General features: G+C 39.1%; 1 protein-coding gene across 1 annotated transcript; it reads right to left on the reverse strand.

Annotated features, from left to right (window-relative positions):
- Positions 1-1,604: 1,604 nt before the first annotated feature.
- LOC141340643 (uncharacterized) lies at positions 1,605-9,856 on the reverse strand. Its single transcript, XM_073845694.1, has 2 exons — positions 9,083-9,856; positions 1,605-3,310 (listed from the first exon to the last, which is right to left on the reverse strand). The coding sequence occupies exons 1-2, from the start codon at positions 9,165-9,167 to the stop codon at positions 2,307-2,309; spliced, it is 1,089 nt and encodes a 362-aa protein (XP_073701795.1). The 5' UTR covers positions 9,168-9,856; the 3' UTR covers positions 1,605-2,306.
- Between the last annotated feature and the right edge of the window lie 4,441 nt (positions 9,857-14,297).

Here is a 14,297-nt window from a genome sequence, read left to right on the forward strand (position 1 = left end):
TTTGTTTACAACGTTATATTGTCCTAAAATCTATTTTTTCACCGTGTACCACTTGCATAAACTTTAATTACAGTCAATTCAGTCAGTTCTTAATTTTTAACTCTCAAAGTGCACCAGATAGATGAATTTTACTTTAAAATATACACAATTTTCTACTCTTCAAAGGCCAATTTGATGGCTAGCAGTTCTCGGTTGCCGATATCATAATTCTGCTCTGCTGGGGATACTTTCTTAGAGAAAAAGGCACATGGATGGACTACTGGGAGTTCACCTCTCTGCTGGGAAAGCACTGCTCCAACACCTAGGGAGGAATCGTCTACTTCCACGATGAAAGGCTGGGATAGGTCCGGATGGAGAAGGGCTGGGGCAGTGCAGAAGGCGACTTTCAGCTTCCGATGTCCAACTGAGATTTTTGGGTTTCTTGTGTAGAAGGGAGGTAAGTGGAGCGGTGAGTTCACTATAACCTATAAAAAGGGTAGAAGTTTGCAAACCCCAGAAAGCATTGAATATCTCTGATGGTGAGAGGTTGTGGCCTTCAGATTTCATTCATGACATTTTGAAAGACTGAAGGTGAGTTGGAGAGCCCATAGGGCATAACCTGATATTCATAGTGACCAGATGGAGTAATGAAAGATTTAATCTGGCTCGGCATGCCATGTACGAGACTCTAGACACATTGCTTCTAGGCATTACTACACTTCAAGTGGAGTTAAACTGTGGCAAATTAATTTGAATGAGTATGATTTAGAAAGGCACACACCTCTCAGAAAAGGTCTAACAGCTGAAAATGTATTTTAGAGCAAAAACCAAGTCCTGAGGTCAAGATAACTGCCTGTAGAGCTCAGTGACAGACTTGAGTTAAGGCAATGATCTAAGGAAGAGTTCAGAAAAAAATCTGCTGCATTGAAGGTTCACAGAATTATCCATAATGGAACACGATTGGAACAACTTGGACTCTAGAAAATGTCTGCCAGCCCCCATTCAAGATGACAGAGTTTGAGAGGTGAAAAGGTGAGGCAAAGAATGGCAGATAATTGCCAAATGCAGTGTTTTATTTTTAATAAATTTGTAAAATTTACACTCCATACACCATTATAATGACAAATCAAAAACCAGATTTGCACATTTTACAAATTTATTAAAAATAAAACACTGAAATAAGTATTCATCCCCTTAACTCAGTACATAGTTGAAGCACCTTTACAGCCTCAAGTCTTTTTGGGTCTGATGTGACAAGCCTTGCACATCTGCATTTGGCAATTATCTGCCATTCTTTGCCTCACCTTTTCACCTCTCCATCTCTGTCAGCTTGGATGGGGGCTGGCAGACATTTTCTAGAGTCCTAGTTGTTCCAGTTGTCTTCCATTATGGATAATGCTTCTGTGAACCTTCAATGCAGCAGATTCTTTCTGAACTCTTCCCTAGATCATTGCCTTAACGCAAGTCTGCAAGTCAAGCACGTTCAGCTCTTGAGGGATTTGGCACCAGTATAAAAAAAAACTATACCCAACCCGATCCAAGAGTAATCATAATTAAGTGTAGACTTAAAACAGTCTTACCTTTTTGTCACTAAATATGCATCAAATAATTCATTGCACTGTTCATTACTTCATGCAGCTCGCCATTTTATTTATAATCATTTAGTGACATTGTGGCATAAGACAGAAACTTAACATTTTGATGTTACCAGTCAACAGAAAGGCACAATGTCTCTATACAATCATTAGAGTGTCTACTACAATATTTGAAACCACTGCAAAGGAGACAGTCAGGTGTGGATAAAGGAGACAAGTTTAAAAAAAAAAGTAAAGAATACAAATAAAATACGTGGCTATGAAGATGCCATATTCCGATACGGCACACATTCAGCTGTGGTGTGAGCGTAGTCTTAATTTCAAACAAATACCTATCTTCTGGAGCTATTTCGGATTACAGGGGTATTTGAAGCTTTTTCAACAAAGCACAAAATACTCTCACTTTCATGAGTTCTTAGGTGTATTTATCAGGTGTAATGTCAAAAGAAATGTATTACATTGATCAAAGTAAATAGACCTACATCCAGAGTGAATATGTTGGTGATTATTTAAAATAGCTTTGTTTGGGAAACCTTGTCACAGTCACACTTTATTGCCAGATTGACCTTGAAAAGCCTCTCTCCAGTGTGAACTCCTGTATGGGTCTTCAGGTTTTCATTTGAGAAACCTTTTATACAATCATGGCATATAAAAATAGTTCTCTCCTGAGTAAAATCTCATTTGGGTTTCTTTACGTGACTACACACATATTTCATTTAAGTCTTAAGATTTTTATTTGTGAGTATGTCTTTCCACAAGCTTCCTGTGTTTTTTCATGTGAGCATTGAGGCTACCTTTATGACTGAAACTCCGTCCACACTGAGGACATTTACAGCATTTCTCTGCTGAATGAGTCTTCATGTGGTAATTAAGGCTTATTTTACGTATGAAACGCTTTCCACACTGTTCACATTTGAAGGGTTTCTTTCCAGTGTGAATGAGCTCATGACACTTAAGGTTAAATTCTGATGTGAGGATCTTTCCACAACGATCACATGTGAACAGCTGCTTTCCAGTGTGAATTCTCATGTGGTAATTACGGGTACATATATGTGTGAAACTCTTCCCACAATACTCGCAAGAGTAAGGCTTCTCTTGAGTGTGAACTCTCATGTGGACTTTAAGGTTTTGTTTTGCAGGGAATCTCTTTCCACACTGTTCACAAGTATAAGGCTTCTCTCCGGTGTGAATACTCATGTGGAAATGAAGGGTGCTTTTCTGTGTAAACCTCTTTCCACACTGCTGGCAAGTGAAAGGCTTCTCTCCTGAGTGAGTTCTCATGTGTCTTTGAAGGTGTGCTTTTTGAGTGAAACCATTTCCACACTGTTGGCAGATAAATGGCTTCTCTCCTGAGTGAGTTCGCATGTGATTTTTAAGGTGTCCTTTTTGGTTGAAACCATTTCCACACTGTTGGCAGATAAATGGCTTCTCTCCGGAGTGGGTTCTCGTGTGCCTTTTAAGGGCTCCTTGTTGAGTAAAGCTCTTTCCACACTGTTGGCAGGGGTATGGCCTCTCTCCAGTGTGAACTCTCACATGCACTTGAAATTTTCGCTTTTCATTGAAACTCCTCCCACAATGATTGCAGGAGAAACAGCTGTTAGATTCGGTTTTCATAGCTCTTTTTTTAATAGAAGTTGTTTTAGTCTGTGTGGCTTTTTCACCATCATTGTGTTTTTCATACTGATCTGTCTCCATTTCGTTCTGATCTTGATTCTCTGCTTTCAGTACCAGCAGGCCTAAAGCAAAAAAAAAAGACAAATACAAGTTAACCACAGTTTGAAGCCTTAAAGCAAAAGATCTAGAACTAGCATCTACAAAAGCTTTGGTTCATGTTATGAAAATATTCCCATATTGAATTTGTTTGGATAAGATCTTGTAAGATTAGAACAGCCTTTTGTCTCTGCCACCTTCATTTACTTACTAGTTCCCTTCCGAGGGAACTCTCAATGCGTCCTCTAGAGGGCGCTATTGGGGAACGCTGCAGCGTGACTCGTGTCTGAAGAATACATAGAAAAACTACATGAAAAGGCTTATGACGTCACCGCGGCGTGACCGTCGCTGCGTCACTACCGGGCGACCACAGTATAAAGAGGCGCCGGTGCAACCTAACATTCTCTTCGTCATCTTCAGCTTCTCTTTGTCTGAGTGCGTGTAAATTCTCTCACCGGAGGCTTATAATTAAGGCTCGCATGTGACGTGTTTGGTAAAGAGCAAGCGCTTTCATCTCCCGAGGGATCCTCCCCTCTCTGCAGAAAGGGTTTATGCTGAGCATCCCTCGGTGTCAAACACCTTGAGCCAGCCCCCTTTAAAGCTTGAGGGCAGAGGGAAGTATTTGGTGCAGCTTTGGTTCACCTGAAGTGAAGATGTCACCTGAAGTGCCACTATGTGATTAATCTGTTGCTCCTCCCTGTGTTTCAGGGATAGGAGCCTGTTTCTTTGTACCTTAGGGTCGATTCTCACTCCTCAGGCCTGGGTTCACTTCCTTTCTACGGAAAGGTTCCCTGCAGTGTCAACCTGTTAGGACGGGTTTTCCTCCCTGGTCTCAGAGTTAGGAGCCTGTCCCCATGGTTCATTTCAGGAGCTTTCACAGATCTCTACAAGGCAGAATCTAGTGCTCCCCTTTTTGAGGAAAGGGTCCAGTTAGAGCATAAGAACTCATGTTCCTCCCTGTGCGCAGGGTTTGGAACCCACCTGACAGCTCCCCTATTGTCTAGTGTTCCTTCAGAGCACCATTTCCGGATGGCTAGTCTTCCTCCTTCCTTAGGGCTGGGAGTCTACTCCGGGTGGACTTCTGAGAGTGAAATTTTTTCTACAAGGACGTTGGTATGCCCCCTTTTTTCAAGGGTTCACTAAAAACTCAGCACCACTCCTTGGTGGTCGAGCCTTCATCCCTGGTTTCAGGGTTAGGAGCTTGTCCTTCATGCTTCAGATCTCAACTTCCTCTCAAGCCTTGTAATTTGGGTATATGCTCCCCTTTGTGAAGGGTACCAGTTAGAGCATTAGCTCCTGTTGGGTTTCACCTGCTCGTCTTCTATGGAAGGGTTCTCTTTGGACGCCAACCCCCCACCTTCGTGCAAGGTTGCCTGACCTCGGGTTGAGTACCATACTCCCCTTTTCACAGGCAATGTGGACCGGGCTGAGCACGCTCCCCTCCTTATCAAGGGTTCCCCTTAGAGCAGTGCCCCCTTCTGGATGGGCGATGCCCCCTGTAGCTCAAGGTCAGGAATCTGTCCTCTATTATCGTCCACTGTTATAGGATGGTCTTAGTTCCATGACTACTTCAGTTGACAGGCAGCTTGCAAACTGTCTGCCCTGAGTGGGTTGTAGAGGGTCAACCCCTTCTTCTGTATCTTTAGACAGCATGGAGCTAGTAGTGAAACCCCCTGAAGTCAGTTTATCTCTAATAGTATAGATGTTGGAAGTAAAGTAGTTCATAATGTCATGAGAGTGACAATGTAGGAGTCAGTTCCCGAGGGAACGAGACCCTATGTTTGCGGTAGCTCCTTGTTCTGACAAGTCTAAGTTCCTCTGTTACTTAGCCATTTCCCCCGAAGGAATCTCCTGATTCCAAGCCTGAGCTGGGTTGAGTCTTCTACCCATCCAGGTAAGTGGGTAACAGTTCAGGCCTTTGGCCATGGGGGATAACGTTCTGACAGCCGTCACCACGTCCTAACAGGGGTAATTCTTCCCAGAATTGGTGCTTAGTGCTCGCTGTCATAGCAGGCACTCCCCTCAGCACGGCAGTGTGGGTATATCCGTTCCCCAATAGTGCCCTATAGAGGACGCAGCGAAAATTCCCTCGGAAGGGAACGTCTCAGGTTACGTATGTAACCACGGTTCCCTGAGAAGGGAACGAGACACTGCGTCCTCTAGACTCTTCGCCATGCTTCGGACGATAAGCTTCAGACTTTGAAGTGAATGTTTGTTTGCACCGGCGCCTCTTTATACTGAGGTCGCCCGGTAGTGACGCAGTGGCAGAGACAGTCGCGCCACGGTGACATCATAAGCTGTCGCCGGCCATTTCATGTAGTTTTTCTAAGTATTCTTCAGACACGAGTCACGCTGCGGCATTCCCCAATAGCGCCCTCTAGAGGACGCAATGTCTCGTTCCCTTCTCAGGGAACCATGGTTACATATGTAACCTGAGACGTTTTATCACTTTCTCTTAAATGTTCCCTAAAATGAACATTCAATCAGAGTTCTCACTCTCGCCAACATGTTGAATGCAAACTACCAGCAATGAGGTCTTCTACCTGCCTCGGGTTTAATGAATAGCTTCAGGTTTGGGTTGGGACTCAGTTTGCTGAACTAAAACTATATGCAGTAGGCTATGCTGCTTTCATAGATGCACACACACATTACTGAACACAGACATAGAAGATCACATGTGATCTTTGCGCATTTCTTTGCATGTTATTGTTTACTGATCATTGCATGCAATCGTAAAATACAGCATATTTAAAAAGCTTTGCTATTCATTGAGATTTCGGTTCCGGGCTCTAAATATAACTAGGGATGCACGATATGAAAAATTCTAACCGTCACCGATAGCCGATAATTAAGTCCTTCTTTTGGCCGATGCCGATACCGATAACCAATACCTTCATATTTTTACATGATAATTTTGTGCACAAAGGGAGAATACAAAATCTAAGATAAACTAATGAAATTTATATTATATATCTGGGTCTAACAATCATAGCAAACAGACTCTTCAAAAATGTTTTATTTTTTTGTGTAAGGCACCACAATTCTAAATAAAATAAAATGCTTTGACATTTTGTCAACCTGGAAAAAGTCAGATGTCCATATGTCTGTGGTAAAGCTTACATGCAGTCCATTCTTATTGATCATATTATGAATGTGTGCAGCAGCCAAATCATACAAGGCGGAGAATAAAACATCAGAATCGAGATAAAAACATCTCAACTCTTCAGAATTCTGCAAGCGCAACGCAGGTCATGTGACATGAACCAACCAATCAGCTCCATCCTTCCCCTTAATAACACTGAAAGCACTGGCAAGGTGGAGAAACAGCTTATCAAAGCTGTACAGGAATAAACATTTTTAAATAAATTTGATAACAGAGCTACTGCAAGCGATTTTAATGCTGAAAATCTATTTATTCTTTGCTGAAACTACCACGTCTTTATGGAGAGCGCATGTCATGGCTGCTTAGCAACGACAGACGCCACTGGAGCTCAAACTACAGAGCGGTTTGGCAAAGACTTTGGGTTTGGAAAGAAAGAGAAGGCGGCGCTTCAGCGTTTTCCACGCGTTTTTAGGCGCGACACGTGAACGGCCCCTAAAACAGATTCACCGCGATGCCGACCGCTGAAGTGAGATATAAGATTGTTAAAACTTAACGGCTTTTTACCTCCTCTCGGAATCCTTGCTAAAACATGTGTTGCAAATAGCAGTAGCATTGTGCTCCTCTGTCACCGTGAAAAACTTCCAGACCGGCGAAGGCGATGATGACGACACAGATGATGACGTATTAAACGCGACAAAGGCCGAGAGTCACTGCAGTTTACAGCTGCAGTCACTTGCACTCGGAAAGCAGATGAATCTCAGATAAACCAGACTGATTGATTGATTTACCAGCAAGAGTACTTTATCGGATAGGGTTTCATTTATTTATCGGAGCAATAAAAATGATGTAATTTTTACCCATATCGGTCGATAATTTATCTGTCCGATAAATATTGTGCATCCCTAAATATAACTAAGCTGTTCAGGACGATCTCGGGCACGACCCGGGTCTAAAGCCTGTGCAGACCTCTAAACTGACATAAGGTACACACCAAACACACTAACCCAACAGACCCTCGCGATGGCCCAACGTTGATGTTGTGTCCTGGTCCTGGCATCAACATCAACAACATGCATACTATATCTCAGGGGTCAGCAAGTAAGTTATGGTATCGGCCTAAAAAAAATTGCCACAAGATCGCAGGCCTAAGGATTATTAAAGGATTAGTCAAAGGATTATTTAAGAAATTAATTGATGAAAAATGCAACTACATTTGCCTTTGACAAACAGTCACAGTGATTAGAATTTATACTGATTTACTCCAAAATGATTTTCTCAAGTAGAATAAGTGAAGGCTAATGTGTTCGTAAATCTGTGTCCAGGATTCTCAGGCTAGATGGAGCATGGTGCACATTAGTTGGGAATTTACATTTCTGACTGCTAGCTTGAGCTTTAGGGTTAGGTTAAGTTGTTACATAAGTAACTGTAGGGAACAAAATATAACTACCATTTATAGAATGGCAAGTATTGATCATAAACTCTTGTTAATGACCACACTGTTAAGATTGGTGTTAACAGCTGTTACAAGACTCTGTGTGAAAGAAATCATAATGAACAAGTAAAATGCAAAGCTCAAGTGAATAATCAAATGTCTAGAAAATTATCATCATATCAATAACCAATGATCCATTGGCATTGCAACCTAAAACTTGAGACCTACAGTTATGCTTGTGCCGCTGGGGAAAACTTGTGTAACCAGCATCAGTCCACATGAAGACAAAGTTGGGTCACTGTGTCAACTCAACCAGAGGTCCTCAGCTCAAGTTTTTGATTTTGCAAATATTTTTTCTAAAGAAACAAACATTTGTTGCTATGATAACCCAAATATTAAATGTCAGTGATGTATGTTTACGGAGTAATCCATTATTTTGTATAAAGGGGTTTAAAATAGGAATTTTCACCTGAAAATCAGAGCCAAATTACATGGGGGTATATACGACTTCAGAAAGATGGCAGCATCATAATGTTACTTTTACACACAGATTCGTAAGTCTCTTAGTCAAATCTTTTGACTTTAGCAAAGGAAAATGTAGAGCTGTGATTTTCTAGGCCGATAAGATTAAGAACTACACTCCCATTCCAGCGTAATAGTCAAGGAAGTTTGCTGCAGTAATATGGCCGAAGCAGGTGTAGTAATATCACGCAGCGCATGTGCAAATGCTAACCTAGCTGGGAACTAATTCCAGGCACTGCGTGATATTACTACACCTGCTACGGCCATATTACAGCAGCAAAAGAGAAACATTCATGGATGAAAGAGAGTGTAAGAGTTCGGCACACGCGATTCATTCACAAAGTAAGTATAGCATTTTTTTCCTTGACGCAACCCATCAAAACGCTTACATAAACGATGCAATAAGCCTTAACAGTTATTAGAGGTTCTACAGCGTGTTCATATATATGTTTTCAAAGCATAGTGCTAACGGCTGTGCATTTATTTGTGTTTTCAACTCGATGGGAGCGAAATGAAACTGTCCGAACCCAAAGTTGTCTGTCTCCACTCTCCTCCACGCAGCGCTGTGAGCGTATCTATGCGACATGACTTGAACGCACCATTCGTCTGGTCATGTGATCTCAACATTTCAATAAAACCACTTTAATTACACTCGCATTAGATTCTTCAAAAACATCATTCATTTCTGTAGAGCTGGATAGTTTCAATTGAGTGAGTTGAAGTTTGAGAATAAAAACCAACCTGTTTGTTTCTCAGTATTTATAAGACTAAAAACGTCTTCAATCCTGATGTCTTCAGTCTCCTCTTTAATAAACGCCATCTTCATGAACAGTGGATCTCAGTCGCTTCAGCAGGAGTTTTTCTGTGTGTTTTGACCTGTTTAAGATGAAAAGAATAATGAACAGAAAGCAAAATAAAGCCAAACTAAACCTCTGTGTGTGTCTCAATCAGCTCCCTATTTCAGTAGTCAGCACACTAGTAAGGGAGTCCGTCATAGTGAGACTTAAATCACAGGATTAGACAAAAACACTCAAACTAGCACTGCAAGTTTATAAAGGAGCACAAGTTTTAAAATCTTACACAGACATTTGATATTTAGTTGTGATGTATATACAATAAATTAGACTTGCATGAGGACGTTTCCAGCTGGTTTGTTTGTGGTTCTCGCTGCATTCGCAGTTTTGACCAGCAGGTGACGTCAGCGTGCGGAGATTCGAATCACTGAATCATTTGACGGAGAACCGATTCAATCGAGTCTCAACAAGCTCCGTTTAGAAGTTAATTATTTCGTGTTCATGATGAACTGATTCACCACACAGGAAGCGAAATGAGACACATTTAATGTTACTAATGTGCGGATGCGTTTACTCACACAAGATAACGCCTCTTAATGTTAGATAAAGCGTGTTACAATGTTATATTCAATAGCAAATAATTAATACTACATCGCTGAATTTGACTGAACGGTTTTATCAGTTTAAGCAGTTTAAATCCGTACAAACACAGACCTGTCTTGAGCCGAATCACAACAGACGCGGGAGCGCGACGCAGCCCAATGACGTCACGACACCAGAGCACAATAAAAGTCCTCTCTGTCTTTCAATAAGGAAATTGAGTAAATTATTAAAAACTAAAACCGTGATTTTAAACCTTACAATACTCTGTCTTTCTCAAAACCAGCTCAGCCACAATGAACAGCTTTCATATAGAGCTCTCATTGGCCAGCTGGTCAGAGAAACGCTGCAGCTGTTCTAACTGTATGATGAAACATATATTTAGGATGAAATGTGAATGTAATAATAACTATATAGGCTATTACTTATATAGCCCAATGACCAGTGTTATTTAAATAATATAAATTTAACCTAAAACAGATTTGTTAGTCACACTGTCACCAGATTTAATCTTAACCCTTTAGGTGCCAGTTTTTTTTTTTTTTGAAAAATGCTGGATTTTGACATCAAGATTTCAAAAGCTTGTGGCTTGAAAGGGCTTAAAGATAAAGACCTACTGTAAATTAGAAAAATGTTGGGCATCACCGAAAGTTGATGTGGGGTGTAAATATACTCATCTATATATCTCTCATATTATGACGTCATCTTTTTTTCTCATTCCAACTGATCAGAAAAGAGAAAACCAACAATAAAACAGGAAAAAATTACTAAATTATTACTATACTATATAAATGTACAATGCATGTGAATAGTCGCCTACTTTTTGATTTGTTCATCAGTAATATTTTGAAAATTATAGATATTGAATGGATGTTCGAACTTGTTTGCACATTTTTTTTGTCTTTTAATCCTCATTCCAAATGATCAGAAAAGAGAAAAACAACAATAAAACAGGAAAAAAAATACTAAATTATTACTATATTACCATACTATATAGAATTAAAATGCATGTAAATAGTCGCCTACTTTTTCATCAGTTCATCAGTAATTTTCAAGAAATAATAGATATTGAATGGATGTTTGAACTTGTAAGTACATTTTTTTGTCTTTTATCCTCATTCCAAATGATCAGAAAAGAGGAAACCAACAATAAAACAGGAAAAAGTACTAAATTATTATTATATTACTATTCTATATAGTGCATGTGAAAAGTAGCCAACTTTTTGATAATTGCATCAGTAATATTCAGGAAATAATAGATAATGAATGAATGTACTAAAAAAAAGTACTAAATTATTACTAATTACTATACTATATGGTAGTATCATTTCCAAAAGGCAAATATTCCCCCTTTGGCACTTAGAGGGATTAAATTGAATATATCATTTTTATTATGATAAAAATATAACATTTGAACTCGTTTATAAGGTCGTCTGTGCTTTTTCATGTATATGAGGTTTAATTTATTCCAATCTTTTTTGTTTAGTAGAAATTGTATGGATGTTTTTGGTGAATCATGATTTGCTGGTGCAAATATATTCATACACAGATTTCACATGCAGATTTGTGTACGCATGCCATAAATGAGACCCACCCTGCTGAAAAAAACAGCTAAAACCAGCCTAGGCTGGATGGCTGGTCTTAGCTGGTTTAAGCTGGTCGTAGCTGGTTTTAGCTGGTTTTAGCTGGTGTCAGGCTGGGAAAGTGGCCAGAACCCCTAAACCAGCCTGCTGACCAGCGGTTTTTTTCAACAGGACAATGTCTCTCACACAAGCAAAATGGACACACAATGGACACAGTGCATCCAGAAAGTATTTACAGTGCTTCTTTTTTCCACATTTTGTTGTTATTTACAGCCTTATTTCAAAATGGGTCGTTGTCTTATTGAAAGATGAACTGTCGCCCCAGTCTGAGGTTCTGAATGCCCTGGACTAGGTTTTTATCAAGGATGTCTCAATATGTGACCCTGGACCACAAAACCAGTCATAAGGTAAAATTTTACAAAACTGAGATGTATACATCATATGAAAGCTCAATAAATAAGCTTTCTATTGATGTATGGTTTGTTAGGATAGGACAATATTTGGCCGAGATACATCTATTTGAAAATCTGGAATCTGAGGATGCAAAAAATCTAAATACTGAGAAAATCACCTTTAAAGTTGTCCAAATTAAGTTCTTAGCAATGCATATTACTAATCAAAAATTACATTAGGTTTACAGTAGGAATTTTACACAAAATCTTCATGGAACATGATCTTTACTTAATTTCCTAATGATTTTTGACATAAAAGAAAAATCAATAATTTTGACCCATACAATGTATTTTTGGCTATTGCTACAAATATACCCCAGCGACTTAAGACTGGTTTTGTGGTCCAGGGTCACATATTTTGGTGAACTACTAGTCTCCCAGCTACTGCCACTGAAAAACATCCCCACACTGTAAAAACTCTTGGGTTATTTCTTTAACCCATTTTCTGGGTTATTTGTGTTGGGTTAAAATTATGGGTTATTTTTTTCAGAGAGTAACCATTTTCTGGGTTATAGGGCTAATATTTTGACCCAATTCCTGGGTTGTTTAGGTTTATGGGTTATTTTTCAAAGAGTAACCCATGTTCTGGGTTCACGACCCTTCCCCCCGCCCCCCGCTGTTGTTCTGGTATTTTCTCACAACAGTCGTTTGAAATAACCATCACTTGAACTTCACACTCGATCCTTTTTGGCCTGGGTTTTTTTCGGTACAACTTTGTCGCGTATTCAAGGTAAGCAAGTATTTTCAGTGTCAATGTAACATAAACTTTTCTGTGTCCATGTCCCTTTTGGTAGTTTAGCCCCATTTGCTGAAAAAAATGACCATGGCTTACCGTGGTAATTCTGTGGTTAGCATGTAGTCACCCCCGGATATCGCGACATGTAACTAGTTTAAAGTCCATGTAAAGTCAAAATAAATGTGTTTTGAGTTTTTCAGACTAAAGAAGAAAGTATTATTAACCACCCAGCCAAATTTGAATGATTAAAAATAACGATAAGTTCATGAAATTCGATGTCAAAATGGTTGAAATGCTTTTTACACATTGTTTAGAAATACATGTATGACCTAAATGACTGAATTCACTTTACACGGTGTTTAAATTCTATTTTTCATAAATTGTGCTGTACTTATCTCATTGTTATAATACTGGTGGTAATACGATAAGTACAGTGCAGCTAGTGGCGACTTCATGCCGCGTTAAGGGGGTCAAACATCGGACGAGAAGCCGCCCTCGCCGCGTCTAGGACAACTCGAGGTATCGCGTACTTTCTCAGTTTATGGCCAGCAATATTGTTATGTTTAAGGACATTATGGGTTTAGATAATGCCAGTACTATGTTATGATTGTACTGTATAATTAAATACAACCGTTGCTGAGACTGCAGTCTGAACACTTAACGTCTGTTAACTGAATGAATTGAGCATATCACCTGAAAATCCAATAACATCAGCAATTTTTCATTCAAGTAGCCGATTTCTGTAAATTAATGTAAAACTAAATTTATATTATTTATATTTATATATTATTTATATTGCAGCACATGGTGAAGTCAGTATATACATTAACGATGATTTGTGACAAATAAGAGTAAATTTAATATAAGACTATGTACATATCTTCCGTCCATTCCATATCCGTTTTCAAACTAAAAAACGGAAAACTAAAAAACGGATCATTTTTTTTTTCATTTATCATTTTTTGCCTTATTCAGATATATACTTAAAACTGTTTTTCTATTCTGCAAAAATTTTTTTTTTTTTTCCTAAATAAAAGATTTTAGAACATTGGCCTAAAAATGGAATCTGACATTTTGATTTCTCGACTACGCATTGTGACCCGGAAGTTCACGCGCCGAAAGATTGAGAGGAACAGATACCCTGATTACCAGTACTAGCGGATCGGATCGGTGGATGCTGAATTTACACTATGGAAACCTTAACCTACACACTTTTCAAGGGTCCTAAGAGGGTGGCGTTAAAAGAAGAGGACATGACAACGGACAAAATTGGCCGTATATTTCAGGTAATTACTTTTTTGTCGTCGATAGGCCACTGATGGCCAAATTCGGCTCATTCAGGCCAATGTCCTGAGTTTATATTCACGGTTAACATACACCTACTATACAATTGTGATTATTCTTTATTATAAAGTGTGACAGAGTAATTATACATTTAAGTACAGAGTAATGTTACTTTATTTTTTAGGGATTGGCCAAACGTTACGGTTACTTGCATGTAATTATGCAATTAATTGTTAAAATAATAGTGCATATAAGGACCTGAAATTCTTACTCTGAGAATCATCTTAAGGCTAAGGCATGCATACAAAGACAAGCAAAATTACACTGTTGCAAAAGTGCTGGTGCAAATTTGGATGTCTTTGTAGTGTAACATGTAAAGTAGAGTTTAAATAAATTAGTGTTAAGAATGTAAAGTATTCTCTAATCAATCTCTTACGAAATTGTATCATGGTTGAAGTTAAAAGTTTGCACAATGTGTGGAAATCTTACAATGAAATAAAACTATAC

Source organism: Garra rufa, chromosome 8 (genome assembly GCF_049309525.1).
Source record: "Garra rufa chromosome 8, GarRuf1.0, whole genome shotgun sequence".
Classification (NCBI taxonomy): Eukaryota; Metazoa; Chordata; class Actinopteri; order Cypriniformes; family Cyprinidae; genus Garra; species Garra rufa.